At 37.1% G+C, this 19,887-nt stretch overlaps 1 protein-coding gene across 1 annotated transcript in view; it reads right to left on the reverse strand.

The window, feature by feature from the left end:
- Positions 1–343: 343 nt before the first annotated feature.
- Positions 344–19,887, reverse strand: part of DCDC1 (doublecortin domain containing 1) — a 29,372-nt gene continuing 9,828 nt past the window's right edge. Inside the window, 3 exon segments of the mRNA XM_075427118.1 lie at positions 344–414; positions 2,897–2,999; positions 7,811–8,016. Coding sequence (XP_075283233.1) covers positions 2,985–2,999; positions 7,811–8,016 — 221 coding nt within the window. The 3' untranslated portion in view covers positions 344–414; positions 2,897–2,984.

Genomic DNA, 19,887 nt, shown 5'->3' on the forward strand with positions numbered 1-19,887 from the left:
ATGTCTTGTTTATAGACCACATACAAGGACAGAAGAGATAAACTGTGTGTGTGTTATCCCATTGAAACTGTAAGAAAAACCTCTCTGATTAAAGAAGAACCTACAGAAAAAAAAGACATGCAACCACTGAAAAAAGGATGAAAAAATATCCATATATTAAAATGCTAGAATTACAAAAAACCATAGCTTTATTCATGAGTTCATTTAATGACTATATGCCATTTTTAGCTCAATTTAAGGGCAACAACCTACACAACGGATTAAAAAAATAAGTTCAGATTTGCTTTTCCGTTCTAAGACCTTGATACAGTAAACTTACCACTTAAGATATTGCCAATTTTTCCTCCACAGAAGTTGCATTAGTGGCTCACTGGAGAACTATGATTCATCCTCACTGTGCAATCATCTGAAACCCTTAAAAATAGATAATAATTGAGACTTAGTTTTTTAAAAAATACATTAAGAAAAACAAAAAAGCCCCACCGTAGTATAAATACGCTCTAAATAGCTACAAATTAAATATTTACCACTTAGAGAACAAATGCCTTTGCAATGTAGCCTACACCCCACACAAAATGCAGAATGTACAGCTGGCAATCCTTTGATTTCCAGTAATGATTATACACATTGGCAAGTCCAGAATTCTGTATATGCATTTATTAGAAATGCAAGAAATCAAACATTCCACAGAAGCACAGAATCACAAAATGTTCGGGGTTGGAAGTGACCTCTGTGGGTCATCTAGTCCAACTTCCCTGCCGAAGCAGGGTCACCTACAGCAGGCTGCACAAGACCTTGTCGAAGCAGGTCTTGAATATGTCCAGAGAAGGAGACTCCACAACCTCCCTGGGCAGCCTGTTCCAATGCTCCATCACCCTCAGAAGGAAGAAGTTCTTCCTCATGTTCAGACGGAACTTCCTGTGCCTCAGTATGTGCCCATTGCCCCTTGTCCTGTCGCTGGGAACCACTGAAAAGAGTTTGGCCCCATCCTCCTGACACCCACCCTTGAGATATTTATAAACATTTATTAGGTCCCCTCTCAGCCTTCTCTTCTTCAGGCTGAACAAGCCCAGCTCCCTCAGCCTCTCCTCGTAGGAGAGATGCTCCAGTCCCCTCACCATCCTCGTAGCCCTCCGCTGGACTCTCTCCAGTAGCTCTTCATCTTTCTTGAACTGGGGAGACCAGAACTGGACAGAGTACTCCAGATGAGGCCTCACTAGGGCAGAGTAGAGGGGAAGGAGAACCTCCCTCGACCTGCTGGCCACACTCTTCTTAATGCACCCCAGGATCCCATTGGCCTTCTTGGCAGCCAGGGCACACTGCTGGCTCATGGTCAACCTGTCGTCCACCAGGACACCCAGGTCCCTCTCCACACAGCTGCTCTCCAGCAGGTCCGCCCCAAGCCTGTACTGGTGCATGGGGTTGCTCCTCCCCAGGTGCAGGACCCTGCATTTGCCCTTGTTGAACATCATCAGGTTCCTCTCTGCCCAACTTTCCAGCCTGTCCAGGTCATGCTGAATGGCAGCACAGCCTTCTGGTGTATCCACCACTCCTCCCAGTTTTGTGTCATCAGCAAACTTGCTGAGGGTACATTCTAACTCTTCATCCAGGTCATTGATGAAGCAGCTAAACAAGACTGGGCCCAGTACTGACGCCTGAGGGACACCACTACTTACAGACCTAAATTATCCTTGGGAAAAAAGTAATTGCAGGTAGAACAAAATGTTATGTTTTCTTTACCAGCTGAAATAGTATGAAATGAAAAAGAAAAATTTCGATGCCTCTGAAAAATGAATCTACTTCTGTCAGATGTTGTACACATACATGTAACAGAAAGCTCTTCTTCAGAGACCTTTCAGACAAAGTAAGATACAGAAAGAAAACTGTTATTAAGTCTAATTAGTTTAGCCACACAAAAAGATGAATATGCTGTGTAAAATTTTTTAATGTGTATTCATAGATGATATATGGTAATGCTAGAAAAACAGTATAATGTAGCAGTGTCTTAGAAGTTACTCAGTGACTTCAGCAACAGACTCCTTAACAGTGGAAAGCGTATGGTCTGCTAGCGCACATTAGAGTTACAGTGGGTGCTGCAGAACAGAAAGAGGGGCTTGATTGTCCATACTACACTTTTAAGCTAACTGCATATTTTGACTAGAGCATGCATGCTTTGAATGTTTCAAATAAAAAGATATGCTAAACTCTAGAAAAGTCACAATTGCTTAATTTAACCTCTGATTCCTATTAAACATACAGGTATATGTTTTTGTATTTGTTTAAATGTTTAATTCTAAATAACTTTTTATTCCACTAGCAAAGATAGAAACTCTCCTTTAGAACAACACATCCCAAACATAACACTGTTTTGTCTTGTTGTATACCATCACAATAAGGGATACCACAAGCTATTTCTTGTGCCCACAATTTCTGGATTATGCTTATTGTCCATGTCCACATTGTTATGATTGTTCCTAGTCATGCATTACAGCTATTGTTTTAGAGAGAATCCTCCCACTATCAGGATTTTATGCTGAACCAGATTTTCAGATTGAATAACATAACGTCATATACCTCGGTCATTTTAAAACACCTGTTTCTTGATAGCATTCTTTTAAATACTATTTGCTTGCTACACATACTTCAGAATAATTGATTATTGAATATTTAGATTACCTTTCTGCAATTCATACAGAAATCATAACCCTTGAGAATATATACTATATATATTAATAATAAATATAGTAATATATTTATTGTAATATATACAAACTCTGTTTTTATATTGTGCAATACTACTCAGTGAATGCAAATTTTATGAAAGAGGTGAATCATCACTATAGGAGTTGTGTGATCAAATCAGAAACTGTCACTGAAATGATGCTTGTGAAATTACCTGTCATCCTCTGGAACAAAGTCTAACACAGACGGCACACAAGTTACTTTTTGATGACAGAAATGGCAATACTTTGACCAGGAGAAATTCATTGTTCATGGAACTGTTGAAAAGAAAAGGCACAAGAAAATACTAACGACATTATTCATCCATCATGCCTATTTGAGGTCAGTCAGGTGAATATCCTAAGCTTTTTCAATGTGCTCGTAGAGAAAACAGAGCCAAAGTATGAAGAAAAAATTTATCAGTCTTGTAAATTTTAAGAGGAACGTGTCCTATTTTAAAAATCTCATGTTCAGCTGCAATAACATGTTCAGGTGTGAAAAACACATCTCATACCTCAACAGAATCCACATTCCACAGCTGACATTGCACACCACACTTAGGAGAGATGCTGCCTCTCCAAAGAAATATGATTTAATACAAGACAAAGAATACAACATCAATAAAGTTTTGTGTTTCCTTGGGTTTTTTTTTCCTTTTCTTCACTTTCAACTGTAATTATAGTAGCTTTGATGCTGTTCTAACATGCACAAACACGGAACTGTTCTGAAGGTGTTGCATACCACTTAGGATTGCTAATATACAACATATTGCCTCCCCCTCTTGCCCATTTTTGCACATATTTGCCATATTTGGGCCCAAATACCATACTTCTGACCCAGTTCTAACTCAGAATACTTTTTCTGGAAAGAGAGAAGAGAAGATGGGAAAACACGCAAATATATTACAATTTCTTACAATAGAGTCAAGGTCCTTCGATAGTTGTAGTTTCTGATTTTTTACAACTGAAGGTTCCTTAGCCTTCTAGGCAGTTCCCTAACTGAAAATGCCCATCTCAGACAGACTTGGGAGAATCAGGTTCAAGTCTAATCAGAATGTGGACCTGTACTCAGGTCGCCCCTATCAAATTCTAGTCTCATATCTCTGTCTTAAAAAATATTTGAAAAGAACTTAGCTCAGTAAGAGCACTTTAGACATTTTCTAACTTTGGCAGGACAGAAAAACTGTTTCATACAAGTTTAACTACAAAACAAACAGAAAAAAAATCACTATTTATCTTCTCTCTTCCTTCAAATTTTCTAAACATACTTATTCCTTCCAATTTTAATTGCAAGGCATTTTCAGCACGAAAAAAAATACTGTCCTTCAAATAACTACAAATCCTACTTGATATACATCAGTATATTGATTGCTGTATGGTAGATGTGCAGTTCTTCTATCAGCAATCTGTACTGTGACTAAACGGAGATGGGAGGAAGACTGTGAAGATTGTACAGTCTGGTAAATCTGCCTTCTTGAGAACAGAAACAGAGGTAGCAATTGTTCAGTGCATCCTTTTTCATCATTCATTCAGTGACACACATCTAGCATAGCTGAAGTGAGAATGTTATCACTTTTGTCAGGATTTCAGAACAAAAAGAATCAAACACCCTTCAGTTGTGCTTCTGACCTTCCTGCCAAGATAGGCCCAGTACCGGGTGAATTCACATCACTCTTTCACTCTTTGCACAGTTTGTCCACTTTCTCATTAATAGGTAAAAGTCTGAAAAGAAATTGTTACTGACTACAGAGCAACAAAAACACTTTCCACACAATAGCAACAATCTACTGAGCATTTTGCTTATACATAGAAACCCCCCCACATTTCAATCGTTTTTTTAAATCATGCTAAGTGAATGGCTAAGGGAATGAATAATCACAGAATCACAAAATCACAGAATGGTAGGGGTTGGAAGGGACCTCTGTGGGTCATCTAGTCCAACTTCCCTGCCGAAGCAGGGTCACCTACAGTAGGCTGCACAGGACCTTGTCCAGGCGGGTCTTGAATATCTCCAGAGAAGGAGACTCCACAACCTCCCTGGGCAGCCTGTTCCCGGGCTCCGTCACCCTCAGAAGGAAGAAGTTCCTTCTCATGTTCAGACAGAACTTCCTGTGCTTCAGTTTGTGCCCGTTGCCCCTTGTCCTGTTGCTGGGCACTACTGAAAAGAGTTTGGCCCCATCCTCCTGACACCCACCCTTGAGATATTTATAAACATTTATTAGGTCCCCTCTCAGCCTTCTCTTCTTCAGGCTGAACAAGCCCAGCTCCCTCAGCCTCTCCTCGTAGGAGAGATGCTCCAGTCCCCTCACCATCCTCGTAGCCCTCCGCTGGACTCTCTCCAGTAGCTCTTCATCTTTCTTGAACTGGGGAGACCAGAACTGGACAGAGTACTCCAGATGAGGCCTCACTAGGGCAGAGTAGAGGGGAAGGAGAACCTCCCTCGACCTGCTGGCCACACTCTTCTTAATGCACCCCAGGATCCCATTGGCCTTCTTGGCAGCCAGGGCACACTGCTGGCTCATGGTTAACCTGTCGTCCACCAGGACACCCAGGTCCCTCTCCACACAGCTGCTCTCCAGCAGGTCCGCCCCAAGCCTGTACTGGTGCATGAGGTTGTTCCTCCCCAGGTGCAGGACCCTGCATTTGCCCTTGTAGAACATCATCAGGTTCCTCTCTGCCCAACTTTCCAGCCTGTCCAGGTCATGCTGAATGGCAGCACAGCCTTCTGGTGTATCCACCACTCCTCCCAGTTTTGTGTCATCAGCAAACTTGCTGAGGGTACATTCTAACTCTTCATCCAGGTCATTGATGAAGAAGTTAAACAAGGCTTGGCCCAGTACTGACGCCTGAGGGACACCACTAGTTACCAGCAGTTTGAATGTCCCATTCAAATAACAAATAATTTTTGTATTCAAGTTAAAGGAAAATGCTCAGCTACTGATACATTCTTTGTGATTTGACTACACATTGACTGGGGTTATCCCAGATGAGGGAAATATGCTAGGAAATAATCAACATATGCAACATATATACCATATGCTGCCTTTATTTTTCCACTTTTCTTTAGATATCACTCAAAGACAGGCTATTGGACTAGATCAAAGTCCAGACTGACACAGTATTGCAATTTTTATGGTCATTTGTTTTTGTTTTCAATTTATAAGCAAGAAATACGTTCTGTTTTTAAATCACTAGACTGGATGAAATACCATTTTGAAGATTTTAAAATACATTAATTTATGCTTACTGTTGGATTAATACCTAAGACACTGATTTTCAATCTATTTTAAATGTGCCAATCTTTACATATTGAACTTTCATTGGAGGATCATACGCTTGCATAAAATTCAAATGTGAATTGCATACAAACAGAGAAATTTTCCTTTGGTCTTCGTTCTCTTTCCCCTGCACCAAGTGGTACATACATGCTAGAATTTTCCCAACAGTTTTTCAGACTCATTTGTTTCCTTCCACTCCCATGTGATCTTTTTTCTTGTGGTGTAAAAGTATTTAGGTGGGTGTGCAGTGAATCAGATTCCAGAAACTATTCCAGATTAAAACTGACTATTATAACTGGTTTATTTTTGGTGTATGTCATCTTCCCTATGGGGTTCACTGAATAATGGAACAAAACCCTTGAGCTGTCAAGGGAGCTGCAGAAGTCCTACAACAACAAGGCCCAAGTGGTGGAGGCTTCTTTTTGCAACAGGGCTGGAATACACTGACTTCAAAGGTACTCAAAACTACGGCCTCAGTCACTTTTGGATACCCTTTACAAGCAGCCCACACATCTACAAGGCTTCACAGACACCAGTTTAATAATTAATGTTCTAGGTCAAGACAACACTGTGGAAAAAAACCCAAGATTGATTAATACTGTATCAAATTACTGATTGTGTGTGATGTTCAAAAACTATTGCTGAACTTCTTTGGTCTGATGAACCGACAAGTTTGATCTGTGTGTTTTGATTAGCTTCATAACGTTGAAAGTATTCTGAAAGTTCTAGTTAGACAACAGGTTCCAAGAACATTTATTGCAGAAGTGTTATTATTCACATTTGCATGCAATTTCTTGATAGATACTAGCACCAATGCTGACAGTAATAAAACTAGATTTATATTACAAAACGTGGGATGATATCTATCACAGGCAACATTAGAAAACTGACAGATATATGACCCTTCATTAACTGACCTAGATATAGTTCTCCTGGGTATTATTTTAGTGTACAAAAATTATAATTGTCCTACAGACTTAAGAAAAACTGGATTACACAGTTCAGAGAGGGATGAATGCTAGTATTCCAGGCTTCCAAAATTCCTTAACTGTAGTGGAAATCTTTGCAAAGTATTCCATGTTGTGAATCAGCCCTAGCCTTGAAAAGTATTTAAAAATTATTATTAGAAACTTATTTCCAATATATCACAGAGTAATAATAGAAATGAGGTGATATAAAGTATATATGCCACACTTGTTTTGGGACAAATACATACACTCTTCTAGAATTACCTGAAAACAAAGACAATATATCAATGCTTCTAAAACCTACTGAATTGCCAAAGAAGTATTAAAATGCCTTATACAGGAAAAAAGATTCTTGTATATACCGTAACGATAAAATATGTGTCATATCTTTTAAGAAAAATATTTTAACTACTGAATATTTATGATTAAATATCTAATCTAATCAAAACTGACCATCTTTTCAAACATATAACCCATGTCTCAGATAATCTTAGAAATAATGTTCCTCGGCAATAAATCCTCAGATAGTGTACTGTTAGCACACACAAAACTAGGAGAATAGGCATAATCAGAAGTAAGGTGGCTACTAGGCAAAGACAAGCAGATTAAAGAGCAGAGGAGATTTCAGGAAAGAGGGAGCACAGAAGTAAAATTCCCCTTATCTAACCTGAACAAACATACAAGCCCAGTTTTGCTGAATTTCAAGGATTTATAATTCAAGGGATTTTTTTTGTTGTTTTTTTTAAAGAATAATCTATAATTATCCAAAAGCAATTAAAACATGGTAACAACAAAGGTACTTTGGAGATGCATTCATTCAAACATGCCAGTAAAAAAAGATTACCTTTTCAATTTGATTTTGTGATGCAACAGCCTCATAGTTATCCTGCCCCATGCAGTTATTAAACACTAAAATTCTGTCAGAGGTGTCCTCAATAATTTTCTACATGCAGTTGGAAATGACAGGCTTGGTTTTCTTTTGCTTGACACCATTACGAAGAACCAGGCCATTCACTGTCTAAGATACTTTCTTGCTTAATGACAGATGGTCTGCAAGAAAAAAGAAAAAAGAAGTAAAGTCAATATTTGGCTTCAAAATTAAAAACGGACACATCATGCTTCCCTTTCCCTATTACCTTAAAAATACACACTGGCCTGACTCCACTTAGATGCTGGTATTTTCTGAAATGCTACCACCAGCTTCCTACTAACCGTGACATAAGCTGTAGCAAGCTGTCTGCAGTGATAGCCTGCATAAATCATCATTCCTGAAGGGAACAGATGTTCAGGGTATGAAAGAGTAATACCACAATTTAGTCATAATTAAAATTCACCTTAGCATGCCTCTATCAGTGAGCAGAGAGGAACATTTCACTTCTCACCTACAAAAATGAAATGCCTCTCATTTCTTCTGCTTCAGAAAAATTAAGCCTGAACCTTTTGTACATTGTTTGAGTTCCGTATCTGACACTGCATCATATAAATGACATTTTTATTTCACTTCAACTGTTAGGTTTTTTCTTTTTCCAAACACTAGAACATGAACTCTAAATGGTGTACTGCCGCTGCACAGCTACTCCAGAGGTGTACCTAAAGCCCCTCCATAAGTACAGACTAGAGCCACCCTGGAGTGAAATCTCTTAAAATGTGTACAGTAGGGACATTAAGATCCTTTCTACTAACCGCTTTGTTCCACAGATCTGTTTCTCTGGTGCTGTACAATTTGTTAACCGAGACTTACCTGCTCCCTTCTCCAGAACTCTTCCTGTTACTTGTAGAATTTATTAATTTTGCCTTATCTTTGCTTTTGAAACAGCAAAAATGTGCACTTGCAGTTGTCAGGAAGGTATTCTGTGGTTGCTGTGAAAACCAATAGGCATGTGCACTTGGGATGAACTTGTTAGAATCTGCTGCTAAAACTCTAAACATTCACATTACCACTGATCAGGTTCCAGCATCAAGGGACTTTGCTAACACCAGCTGTACCAAGTAGACTCTTAGGCTCAAAATAGCCTTTTACATAGTATACTTAAAATTAGAACGCCAGGTACGATACAGATCAGTGAACAGCATTAGTTCTTACTTGCCACAGCTAAAAATAACTATGTTAGATTGGGAAATGCAGGGAGACTTCACTGAGTGGCATTAACAATTCTGTGTGTTTCACAGTCCTTACTGTTGAGCAATTGAGAAATACTTATTGTTATTGATTTATTATTCCTTTAGAAAGCATGAAAGTTTTACTAAATCCATTTTAGAAATGGGATCCCTGAAAAGTTGTATAGGATCTCACAGAAGAGCTTGAAATAATCTCCTCTCTTGAAGGACATGCTCAAATATCAACCACTCATCTATACAGAACAGTTACTCTTTACTTCATGAACAACAACATTTTATGAGGACATTTTTCTCACAGACATTATTTTTTATGCTAATAACTTCCATTTGTGTGAAAATATTATTTTGGTTGACTGTGTAAGACATCCTGTCCACTCAGCATATAGGATGGCTTGACTATCCCTTGGTCCCTCCATCAATACAGGTTCCAAGTCATATGAGACTGCAGTAATGAGGAAGATGCATCTCAGAATTGACAGGAACAGCATATCCTGAATCACACCTTCACGTGACTTATCCATGAATTCCACTTCTGATCACAAGAAAACAGTGATCTTGTAATAAAGAGGTGGCTGCAAGACCAGCTTAACTACTGGTTGAAAAACATCTCCACTGACATTGGAAAACAGATCTTAAGATCTCAACTAACACCAGTGATTAAAAAGATGAACTGATTGTCAGGGGGAATTTTTCAAAATGGTGAATTTTCAGAGAAGCTGCAGAAGGTTGTTCAGCCTTGGACAAAGAGGCTCCCACATGCATTGACAAACCTAGCCTAAGTCTGTGCAATGGTTTGGTAGGGTGTTCATTTATACAGTTATTGGGCATATATTATCTCTTATTTCCCACATCAGCAAGTATTAAAAGTTGGCTGAGTAACAGCAAAAGGATGTTTTCCAGTTTAGGTATGCTACACTAAGTGTTGCTTTGCTTCCTCCTGAGCAGAATGGTACTTGGAAAAGAAGTGGCAGCTGATTTAGATGATAATGAAAGACGACATAAGGTGAACCTCAGAGATCACTTGCCATTGAATGATAAGAGCAAATTGATGCCTAAAGGCGAGTTCAGGAAGATTACAGCTGCCTAAGCCAAAGAATGTGCTAAAGACAAATTCTGCCCACCCTTTAAGGTTATATCCACAGTACTCCTTAAGGCTGGCTGGAGAATTGCTCTGCAGGTCAAGCTTGTCTGTATTCTATAGTATAAGCCTGCAAGGAAGCTTCAAGCACAATAGGAATAAACCCCCCAGCAACCTGCATGGCGAAAAATGCTAAGCATGATCATTTGCTCCCAGCCTTGACAGAAGAAGATGTCAATGAGATTGTTATATGCATGAAGGGCAGGCACTACGTGGTAATGAATACTCTTCCGCCACTTCTGAGCAGCGTAGGCATAAAATCAGGCACTTGAGTGTCTTGTGTTCCCTTATTTTCAACAATACATTACTCTTGCCACCTGAAATTGTCTGTACATTGATGCTGCTGTGCATCCTTAAGTGACCACGATCCTACACGATTTGAGAAGTCTGGCAGCTACCAGTCTCTGGGGGCTCACAAACCAGAAATCTCCAAAGCAAAATTCCCTCATTGAGGGGATATTTCTGATATACTAAGTGCAGAGACAAACAGTGGTAACACTGAGTTTATAACAAAGTGAAACAGACTTGAGCATTTAAATCAAAAAATGACTGGAAGAATAGCGGTAAAGTCTCTATTATACAAGTGGCCAAGTGTTTGTATCTCCTGGGTGGAAGGAGGTCAGATTCTATAATCTTCTCAGTCTCACAGACTCAGTTCCATATTTCTCCATTCCCAGGAGTATGCTCGTGATCTCCAGCATGCTGGCTGGACTGAGATCTCTCTTGTTGCTATTGGACTGCAGCAATAACGTAAAATTCCCAGTGGAAGAAAGAAAGAATGGCCATGGGAATCTAAGTTTACAGACCATTGATAATAAAAGTACTTATTTGGCACTAGGGTAAGGCTTTTACAATCCTAGTCTTACACAATGCCTAAACAAGGCGTTTAAGCAGAGGCATCAGATGAGATTTCAGCTTCATTCCTTTCTTCAGGATTTCTTAGTATCTGTCATAAATGCTGCTTCTCTTGAACCTACCCTGTGCTTCACACTGATGCTGTAACTGAAAATGTTGTTACACACAAGTGATTTGATGAGAGACTGGAAGGAAGCTTCTAACCCTGCTCAGAATATTTTGAGGTCTTTACATGCCTAGGATGTGTGACAGAAATAGAGCAAACATGGACAACGGAATGTAGAAGATTGCCAAGATCTGTAAGCAGAGAGGTTATACTCTATTAAGCTAACAACCACAGTAAGAAAAAACAGACAAGCTCTCTGACATATAATTCCTCCTTGCATTGTTTAAATACTTAGATCTGCTACAGGGACCTATTATTATTACTACAAAACAAGTGGATTTCATTCACTTTCATAGTTGGGAATAAAATGCAGCATCATTATGCAACAGGAGAGGTTGAGAGATCATGGACAGAAGGTAGTTGAGAGGACATCTAACCGTAATCTTCCACCACCTAAAGAATGGCTATAGGAAAGAGAGAGAAAGAGATTTCTCAAAGAGGCACGGTAAACAGACATGAGGAAAAAGTCACAGCTGCAGCATGAGAAAATTCAACTAAATATAGGGAAAAAATATTTACAACAATTAAGCAGTCGAGTGGGTTGCCCATAGAGGCTGGGGAATTTCCATCTTTGGAAATTTTCAAAATTTGACTGGATAATGATCCAAGCAATCTGTCCCACCTTTGAAGTTAACCCTATTTGAGGAGAGTGGACTAGATGACCTGCAGAGGTCCCTTTCAAGGCAAGTTATTCTGTGATTTTCAGTCATCTGCTACTCTGTAGCAGACAGTTGTACACGCTATTGCCAACCATAGTGTACCTTAATTTGTTAACCACAAAGTTAACACCAAGTGCTTCATACTGCAAATATACAAATCTTAAACCAGGTTTTTATAGGCACAATTTACACAATTTTTTATGCCAGAATTTACCATAATTTTCAAAAATTAAATTGTATGCTTGCTATTATGCTTAATATTAACTGTTGAAATGATTGAAACAAGATCAGCAATACTAGTCAATAATTTCATACAGAAAGTGATTACCCCAGCAAATTGACATTACACTGAAAACTGTGGATAAGCAGAATATATTGCCTAAATGGAAGTGACCCCTCCAAAACACACAGTAACATTGTTACTCGTAGTTAAAGTAGCTCTAAAGCTTTAATCATCTCAAGATAGCAGAATTACAGCCTAAATTCATATGCCAAGGAACATCTTCCTCCAGCAAAAGAATTCTTAATGATATGATTATATAGAGGTTCACTGTTAAGAATGAAGAATATTACTTGCAGAATAACAAATATAAACTTAAAGAGCACTTAAATTTTCATTTGACATTCCCTGTCTAAGTATTGACTATACTGTTCATGATCTGAGCCAAGGTCTGTATGTCACACACATTTCCTGCCACAGTGAACTTATTTCCCAGTTCTGTGTTCTCATTCTCCCAGCACCTATCCCCTTCACTCACAACTGCTTTATACTGTCATTGTTGAAACAAGATTTACAGAGTTGTATGAAACTTTCTCCAAATGCTAACAAAAAGGAATAAACCGACAGGTTTAAAGGGACCATATGGCATTAAAAATATATTGATACTGTATGCTATATATTATATTAGGCATATGTACTTAGACACGTCTTGCTTTAACTTCTTTTCCTTTCCTTGCCTTGATAGAAATAAATACCAACCAATGGCTCAAACAACCTTCATAACCTCATGAATCCGAAACTTATTGTCTGAAAAAAATATTTTAATCTATCAAAAACAGGACATAATTTTCTCAGTTCCCACTTTTTAAGAATCTGAAAATTGAGTGATACGTTTTAAAGGATGCAAAAGAGTAAGAGACATCAACCTAAAACATACTTCATATATTAATATAACTAAGTGTTAATATAATAAATATGAAACTCCCTGATATATATTTATGAAATAGGAAGAAAGGCCCAAGTTTCCTACAATTTAAACACTCTAGTAGTAACAGCACCCAATGTTGCATTCAATTACCTCCTCTGTTCAAACTGCAAATGCCTCTGTATCTGGGAAACAAATTATGCCCAGGTCACATTCCTGTGTTTAAGTTTACAGTCACTCCCTTTTCTTTAAATACTTGAGAGTTTTTTGTTTCTGCATGTTCTGAAGTGTCATCATTTATTGCCACAGGCGGAATGGCTATATTTAACTAATAATGACAGCAGTTGTTCTTAGATTTTAAACTCACTAACACTAGTCTGACATATTATTTGAAGTATGTCTTAATTCTAAATTTGATTAAAATTACAAACATCCTATCTTCTCTGCCAATCAACATACTTCTTCCCTTTGCCCTGAACTTTTCTACGAACTCTTCAGGAAAATAGGTCACAGTATTAGTGTCCACTTCAACTGAAGAAGGCCCCCAGATCGTGAAAATACTTTTATACGCTTTTCACAAAACACAAGTAAAAACTTAGGTTCATCAATGAATTATGAATGTTTTTCACTATGTTTTGTGTGATTGGAATCTGAAATCCAGAATTTACTTTAAAAAAATCAGATTACATTTCCTTTTAAATAATAAAGTTACATTTTACTTTGGGAAACAATTGAAAATATGTAAATGATTAGCAATTAAAACTGCTAATATTAGTCTAACAAACCAGAGAACCAATACTAAAGGTTAAGCAAAAATTCCCATGATTGTACTTGAGCAGTCCAGAGGCAATGAAAATTGTTTCAAGAAATCAAAAATTTAGTGTCAGTACAGTTTAAAAGAAATAATTAACTTTTTTTCATGTCATCTCACATGAATTCTTCTCTTATTTACACTCAAGTAAACCTGAAATTATGTGGGGAATTTAACAGGTGTAAATGCCAAATGGAATAAATGAGCCCTGAAGAGACTGCAGCAACAATGCAGTATGATAAACACATATAGAGACTGGGTGAAAGGTTAAGGCTCTGGCTCTGCACGTCAGCACAAAATTCAATTGATACATTGATAGTTTACAATGCAAACAATTTTCTTCCACTTGGCAGAGAGAAGAGATGGAATGGCTCTTCAGTCATCTCACCAGTGCTCTACATTTATCCTCCCCATTCCTCTTGAACTTACGTTCACAGGATCTAGAGTGATAATGGTTGGAAGACTGTCTGTCTCATTCTGGATTGGGATGAATTTCTCCACTCTGCACACCTGGCAATCAATTTTGGTTTGGTTTTTTTATTTATATCGGGGTCAGAGGTTTAACTATAAATTATTTTAAACAGATTCTTACTGCAATAGACAGGTTAGTGAGGATACAGAGCTCAATGTTTTACATTTCTTGAAGAATTTTTCATTTTAACACTCCTGATTAGCGCAAATAAAGAAACTAAGACAAAGGTTCTACAGGCGAAGATCTTCTTCTGTTGCTACGTGAAAGGTATGGACAAAGTTTTCTTACAACTCCTGGTTCTTTGTACACATAAGAATGTCTCAGAATTTACCCTGGCTTTGTCTTCCAGGATACCACTGGGGAGGTGGTAGGACAAGTTGAACTACTCATTAAACAGAGCTGTACTTTTTACATTTAATTTACACCGTTTCGGCCATACCTTATTGTTTACATGTTCTTTTATTCAAATACAATTTTAAGCCATATTTGGAAAGTACTTTTCCAGTCTAGAAAACAGCATCATTCTTTTTTTTATCACAGAACTGCTGACTTCTTTACCATGACTAAGTTCCTACTGCTGTAGATATCATAAAAATATACAGAAAGATACTGCTTCATATCCAGGCATTTTATATATTTTATATATATTTATATATATATTATAATGCAGAAGTCTATGGAGGAAGCTGTATCTCTCTCTAAAATTCAAGTGGATTCTGGGTAAGGCATCAGAGTCTGCGTCCCCTCAAAGCACAGTACTAACACCAAACTAACTAACACAGTATCATCTCAGTCTTTGGTGCCCTAAACAAAAATGCAATATGAAACATAGATGTTCAAGAGAAACTGTAATAAAAGGGTAATAAATAGTGCATTTTACACATATATATATATGAAATGTGGTGGATACTATCATTTCATAAAATCATTTCTCCTTAACAGCGGATGCTGTCTCTAAAGGGTTTAGTCATCTCTGTTTTGTCTCTTTAGCAGCATATTATAATGGGTGTTGACTGGTTATCTAAACAATTCAATTTGTATAATTAATCTTATGCTTAAGTAAATTTTGCATTATGGCTTTTTAATTGCTAAAAAATCCCAAACAAACTGTTGAAAATATATTCCCTCTGGTGATTTTTCTACTCTGACTAATTCACCTTACTTGGTTTTATTTTTGTGTGTGTGTGTAAATGTATTATCACTTTTAGCTATCAGTTTACAACTTCTAGTGAAGTTGTCATCCCTCACTCCATACACCCTATTGGTTGCTCCCAGAAATCAAGCATCTGGTCAATCCGTCATGGTGGAAAATGTCTTTACAGACCAGTAACGTCATCAAGTGAAAGTATACACTAGACAACCTTCAAAGGTCACTTCCAACCCAAATTATTCAATGATTCTATCATTCTATACCACAAAAGTTTCTCATATTTCTTTAACAAACTACCACAGTTAATAGACGGGAGAGTAAAGCCTAAGACCAGGAAAGAAAGTTAAAGCCTGACAACATACATTTGCTATGATTACTGTGCCATCTATAAGACCCTGTATATGTTGTCTGGAAAAACATATTTATCAAAATCTGCTGTGGGAGCTCTTGAGAGAACACTGTAGGTACCTTTGCTTCTGGTGCCAAAGGAAGTACTAGAGATTGGTAAGTGAGAAATCTAAAGGAAAAGACACAGCATATTAAAGGTGAGATCTTACCATTAGATTCCTGTATAAAAAACACTAAAGACTTCAATGCCTTTGAGTGGCTAGAAGGGAGACTTCAATATTGTGAAGGGTTCCAAAGCAGCTCAGAAATGGGCATTCTTCAGATTTGAAAAGGTATCCACAACAGGAAAGGGCTGCAAGAATCGGTAATAGTAATTTGAATCTAAATTTTCCATAGTCAAATAATAAAATTAATTTTCTGTCAAACTCTTCAAACAAAATATAATCTAGGTTTTACTGGCATCCCTCTCAAAAACCAAGTTTTTGTCATTCTAACTTCTAGGATATGATCAAGCTATTTTCTAAGTATTCAATTCTATTTTGACATATATTGATTTGAGAAAAAAATTCTACAGCTTGCAATAAATCTGTTTTATATATTAAGATCTTCAACCTGTTATAAGATGGATGAGCTCATAATATACGATGAGATACCTATTTCTGCATATTTTTATGAATAGTTGTTACAGCATACTCCTATTCCAGGTCAAAATTCCAGTACTAATGCACTGAAATAATAACATATAATACAGTAATTACAGGAAAAAATTGTAATAAAACGTATGAACTTCAAGTTCATAGAGGAGATGCATTTTTTTTCTGCAAATTAAAATGTAACAACTTCAGTTTTTATGTGTTGATCAGAAAAAAGCCCTATATTATTTAGAATGCTGCTTAGAATTGAAACATTTCCAAATCAGTCAATAACTAGAATGGTAAGAAGCCATCATTTCCCTTATACTTACTCTGTGTTGAAAAGATGTCCTATTCTAAATGTGTTCACACACTTTCTTTTCATTCGGAACTTGTTTTGGTAAATTACTTCATTTTGTGGATCACATGATATTTAAAAAACAATAAACAAAAAAATCTTTATCTCTTCATTTAAACACAGACCTGAAATGCAGCATTAAGAACACTAAACATGGATTACTTTTTCCAGCAGCCTCATTGTCACAGTGCATTATACAAAAGACATAAAATCTTATTCATTAGTTTTAGTTTTACTTTTAGCAAACAGTACTGGAAACATACACATCCTACAAACATAACTCTTTATCAAAGAGTACAGACATTTTGGCTAACCAGTAAAAAACTGAACATTTATGTACTAATTTTTTCCATATCAGGTGTTCTTCTACTATAGTGATTCACAGAATGAGAGCTGGAGGTGGGTCATAAACAACACTCTGCACCTGGGTAATAAGATGAATAATCAGATGAAGCGCCAATGGGATCAGTGAAGTGGACCATGCTCCACGCAAGGAATCCTTGTCAGTATGACTTACAAAAAATACGTGAGCATGGCATATCAACAGCAGCATTTTGGCCAAAATGCTGTCTTTAAGAAGTGACTCAGTTTAAGATCAGCACAGCTAAACTAGATGTCTACTTGTAAATTAGACATATCTGAGCTAGTCATCTTAGTTTCCATTATAGTCAGTGGAGCTCTAGTAAGTATAGTCATATATCAGTATAAATACCGAGCTTCACTGCTCTGAAGGCTCCTGCAGAAGTCACTGATGTGACACTCCGCAGTACAGTGAATTAGACATGAGCATAACTGGTTTTGGATTGCACTCTAAGACTACAATCGATTGAACAGCCAAAACTCCTTTGTCTCCAACTTAGCAACTCTGAAGCAAGATCACAGTAAAGGACAAACACAGAAACTGAAAAATTACTGATTGGAAGCTGAAGTTTAGAAGCAGCCGTATTTTCCACAAGAGCAAGACAGATAAAATGTGCAAACTTTTTATGAAGGAGTGATAGCTAATTGATTGTTTTATTGGGCAAGGTTGCTAATGTCACTAGAATGAAATTAAATAGAAAGAAATTAGTACCAGTTTAAGAAATTGGGAACTAATGAAGAAAAAATGAAGCAGTACATAGCAGACACCTGAAACTCAGTCGCAAAGAAGTGTGCAAAGGGGGTACAATAAAAGCTGACAGGAGAAACACAAGGTATTAAAAAGAATAAATAAGAACATCCAACATATTTTAAAATTCAGTGGCCACTAAATATAGAAGTGTCAGCAAACAAACACTGAAGTACATAGTGTCCCATATATTTCCACTGAACAATTAATTAAATACAACCATTGATTGCCACCATACATACATTACATGGAAGAACAACATACTACAGAGCATTAACTCTTTGGCACAGTTCTGCAACACACTAGTTCCACAATACTACCAAAAAAAATATGTTTTGAATGCTTGAGACTTGATATATTTTTGTTTGCTAAACTTCTGTTGGAATGGCACCTTATAACAGATGTCACATGTATTTATCATAAATATTGATTTAAATCAACAGAAGCAATGGCTTTCAATTTTTATCCCATATCATGCAATTTGACAGCCTATGTTTGAATCCTTATTCATTTAATCAAAAACTCAATACAAATTTTAATATGTCAGAAAGATGAGGAGGTGAATAAACCCAAATAAACCAAGACACCAACATCACTGGGAATTATATTTTATCCAGGTATTGATACCACTTGAAGCAATAAAAGTATATGCAAGATGATATAATTCTGACAGACGTTGTAATTTATACAGTACTTCAAATACAGATTTTCACGAAGGTGCTGATCTTGCAAATATTTATCTGTAACTACACATGTAAAACGTCTCTCTGATTTCCATGGGATCACTTGTACATATTTGCAGGTTGGGGCTTTACAGTATATCACTGTCCATTCCCATGCAAAAAGGATTTACTACTGACATTTGACCTTGTTATCTATGCGTTAAGGACTCAAATGCAGCAATCAGCATGTTTATACTGACAAGTCATTCTACTCTACGCTTTCTTCCCAGTTGTGGGCTAGAGAAAGAAAGTATAAAATACGTACCGTCTATCTCTATGTCTATACATCTCTAAAACCTATCTTCAATATATTGTAGCTTTTTGAAAATGTATACATTGTCCATTCATGCTACATATAAATAAAGATATATAAGAAAAAAAAGTGCTACAGAATATTATATAGAACATTCATAAATGTGCTTAACATCTGTTTTGATTTTTGAGCACATGGAAGTCTACGCTATTAACTGTCTTTTTCCAGTTCTATTAAACTTGTAAACATGGGTGTAAAAATGCCTATTTTCTGGTATTGGTGGCTTTTCTACTCATAGTAGTGACTTTTTCCTGTTATACTTACCCTTTTAATGGACACACAATATGTTACTCTGTGCCCAAGCTCACCTACTCCTTTTCTCAAAAGACAAGGCACATCTGCCACCTGCTCTAGTCTGTGTCCCAGCAACAACTGTCGAGCAGCAAAAAGATTGATTATCAGTCAAAAACCATTCAACAACACCAGATTTTGGTAGGTTAAGCTTGCTGATCCAGCAAGAGATGGTGTGAAATTTTCAGTAATGTGTGCCAACATTTTGGTGCTAAAAGAACAGCAGTGCATGTCACAATGAAACACAGCCAAAGATATGCAAACAAAGCACAGAAGTTTTTGTTTTGAACTTGGCTTGCAAGAGGAAAATGAGAGAAAGAAAAAAAGACTCGCTTAATGAATTTGAAAATCTCTCGTAACGCTCAAGTCAGATGTATGGAGAAACTATAATAAGAGTACCAGTGAAGACTTTGTAACAAATTATAGCAGTGCCTATATAAAAATATTGCAATAATAGGATTGTTTCAATGATTCACACAATACTAATAGCAGTTTTATCATATACTTCTGTAACAACAAGTACAAAGATCTGTTCCTTTTACTGAATATACAGGCCATTCATTATAGCCATTCCAGTGAATGGATCACCTGTATCATACTAAGAATAATTTTTATGTTATAAACAACAGCTTATC

This window comes from Opisthocomus hoazin, chromosome 7, assembly GCF_030867145.1.
Source record: "Opisthocomus hoazin isolate bOpiHoa1 chromosome 7, bOpiHoa1.hap1, whole genome shotgun sequence".
Classification (NCBI taxonomy): Eukaryota; Metazoa; Chordata; class Aves; order Opisthocomiformes; family Opisthocomidae; genus Opisthocomus; species Opisthocomus hoazin.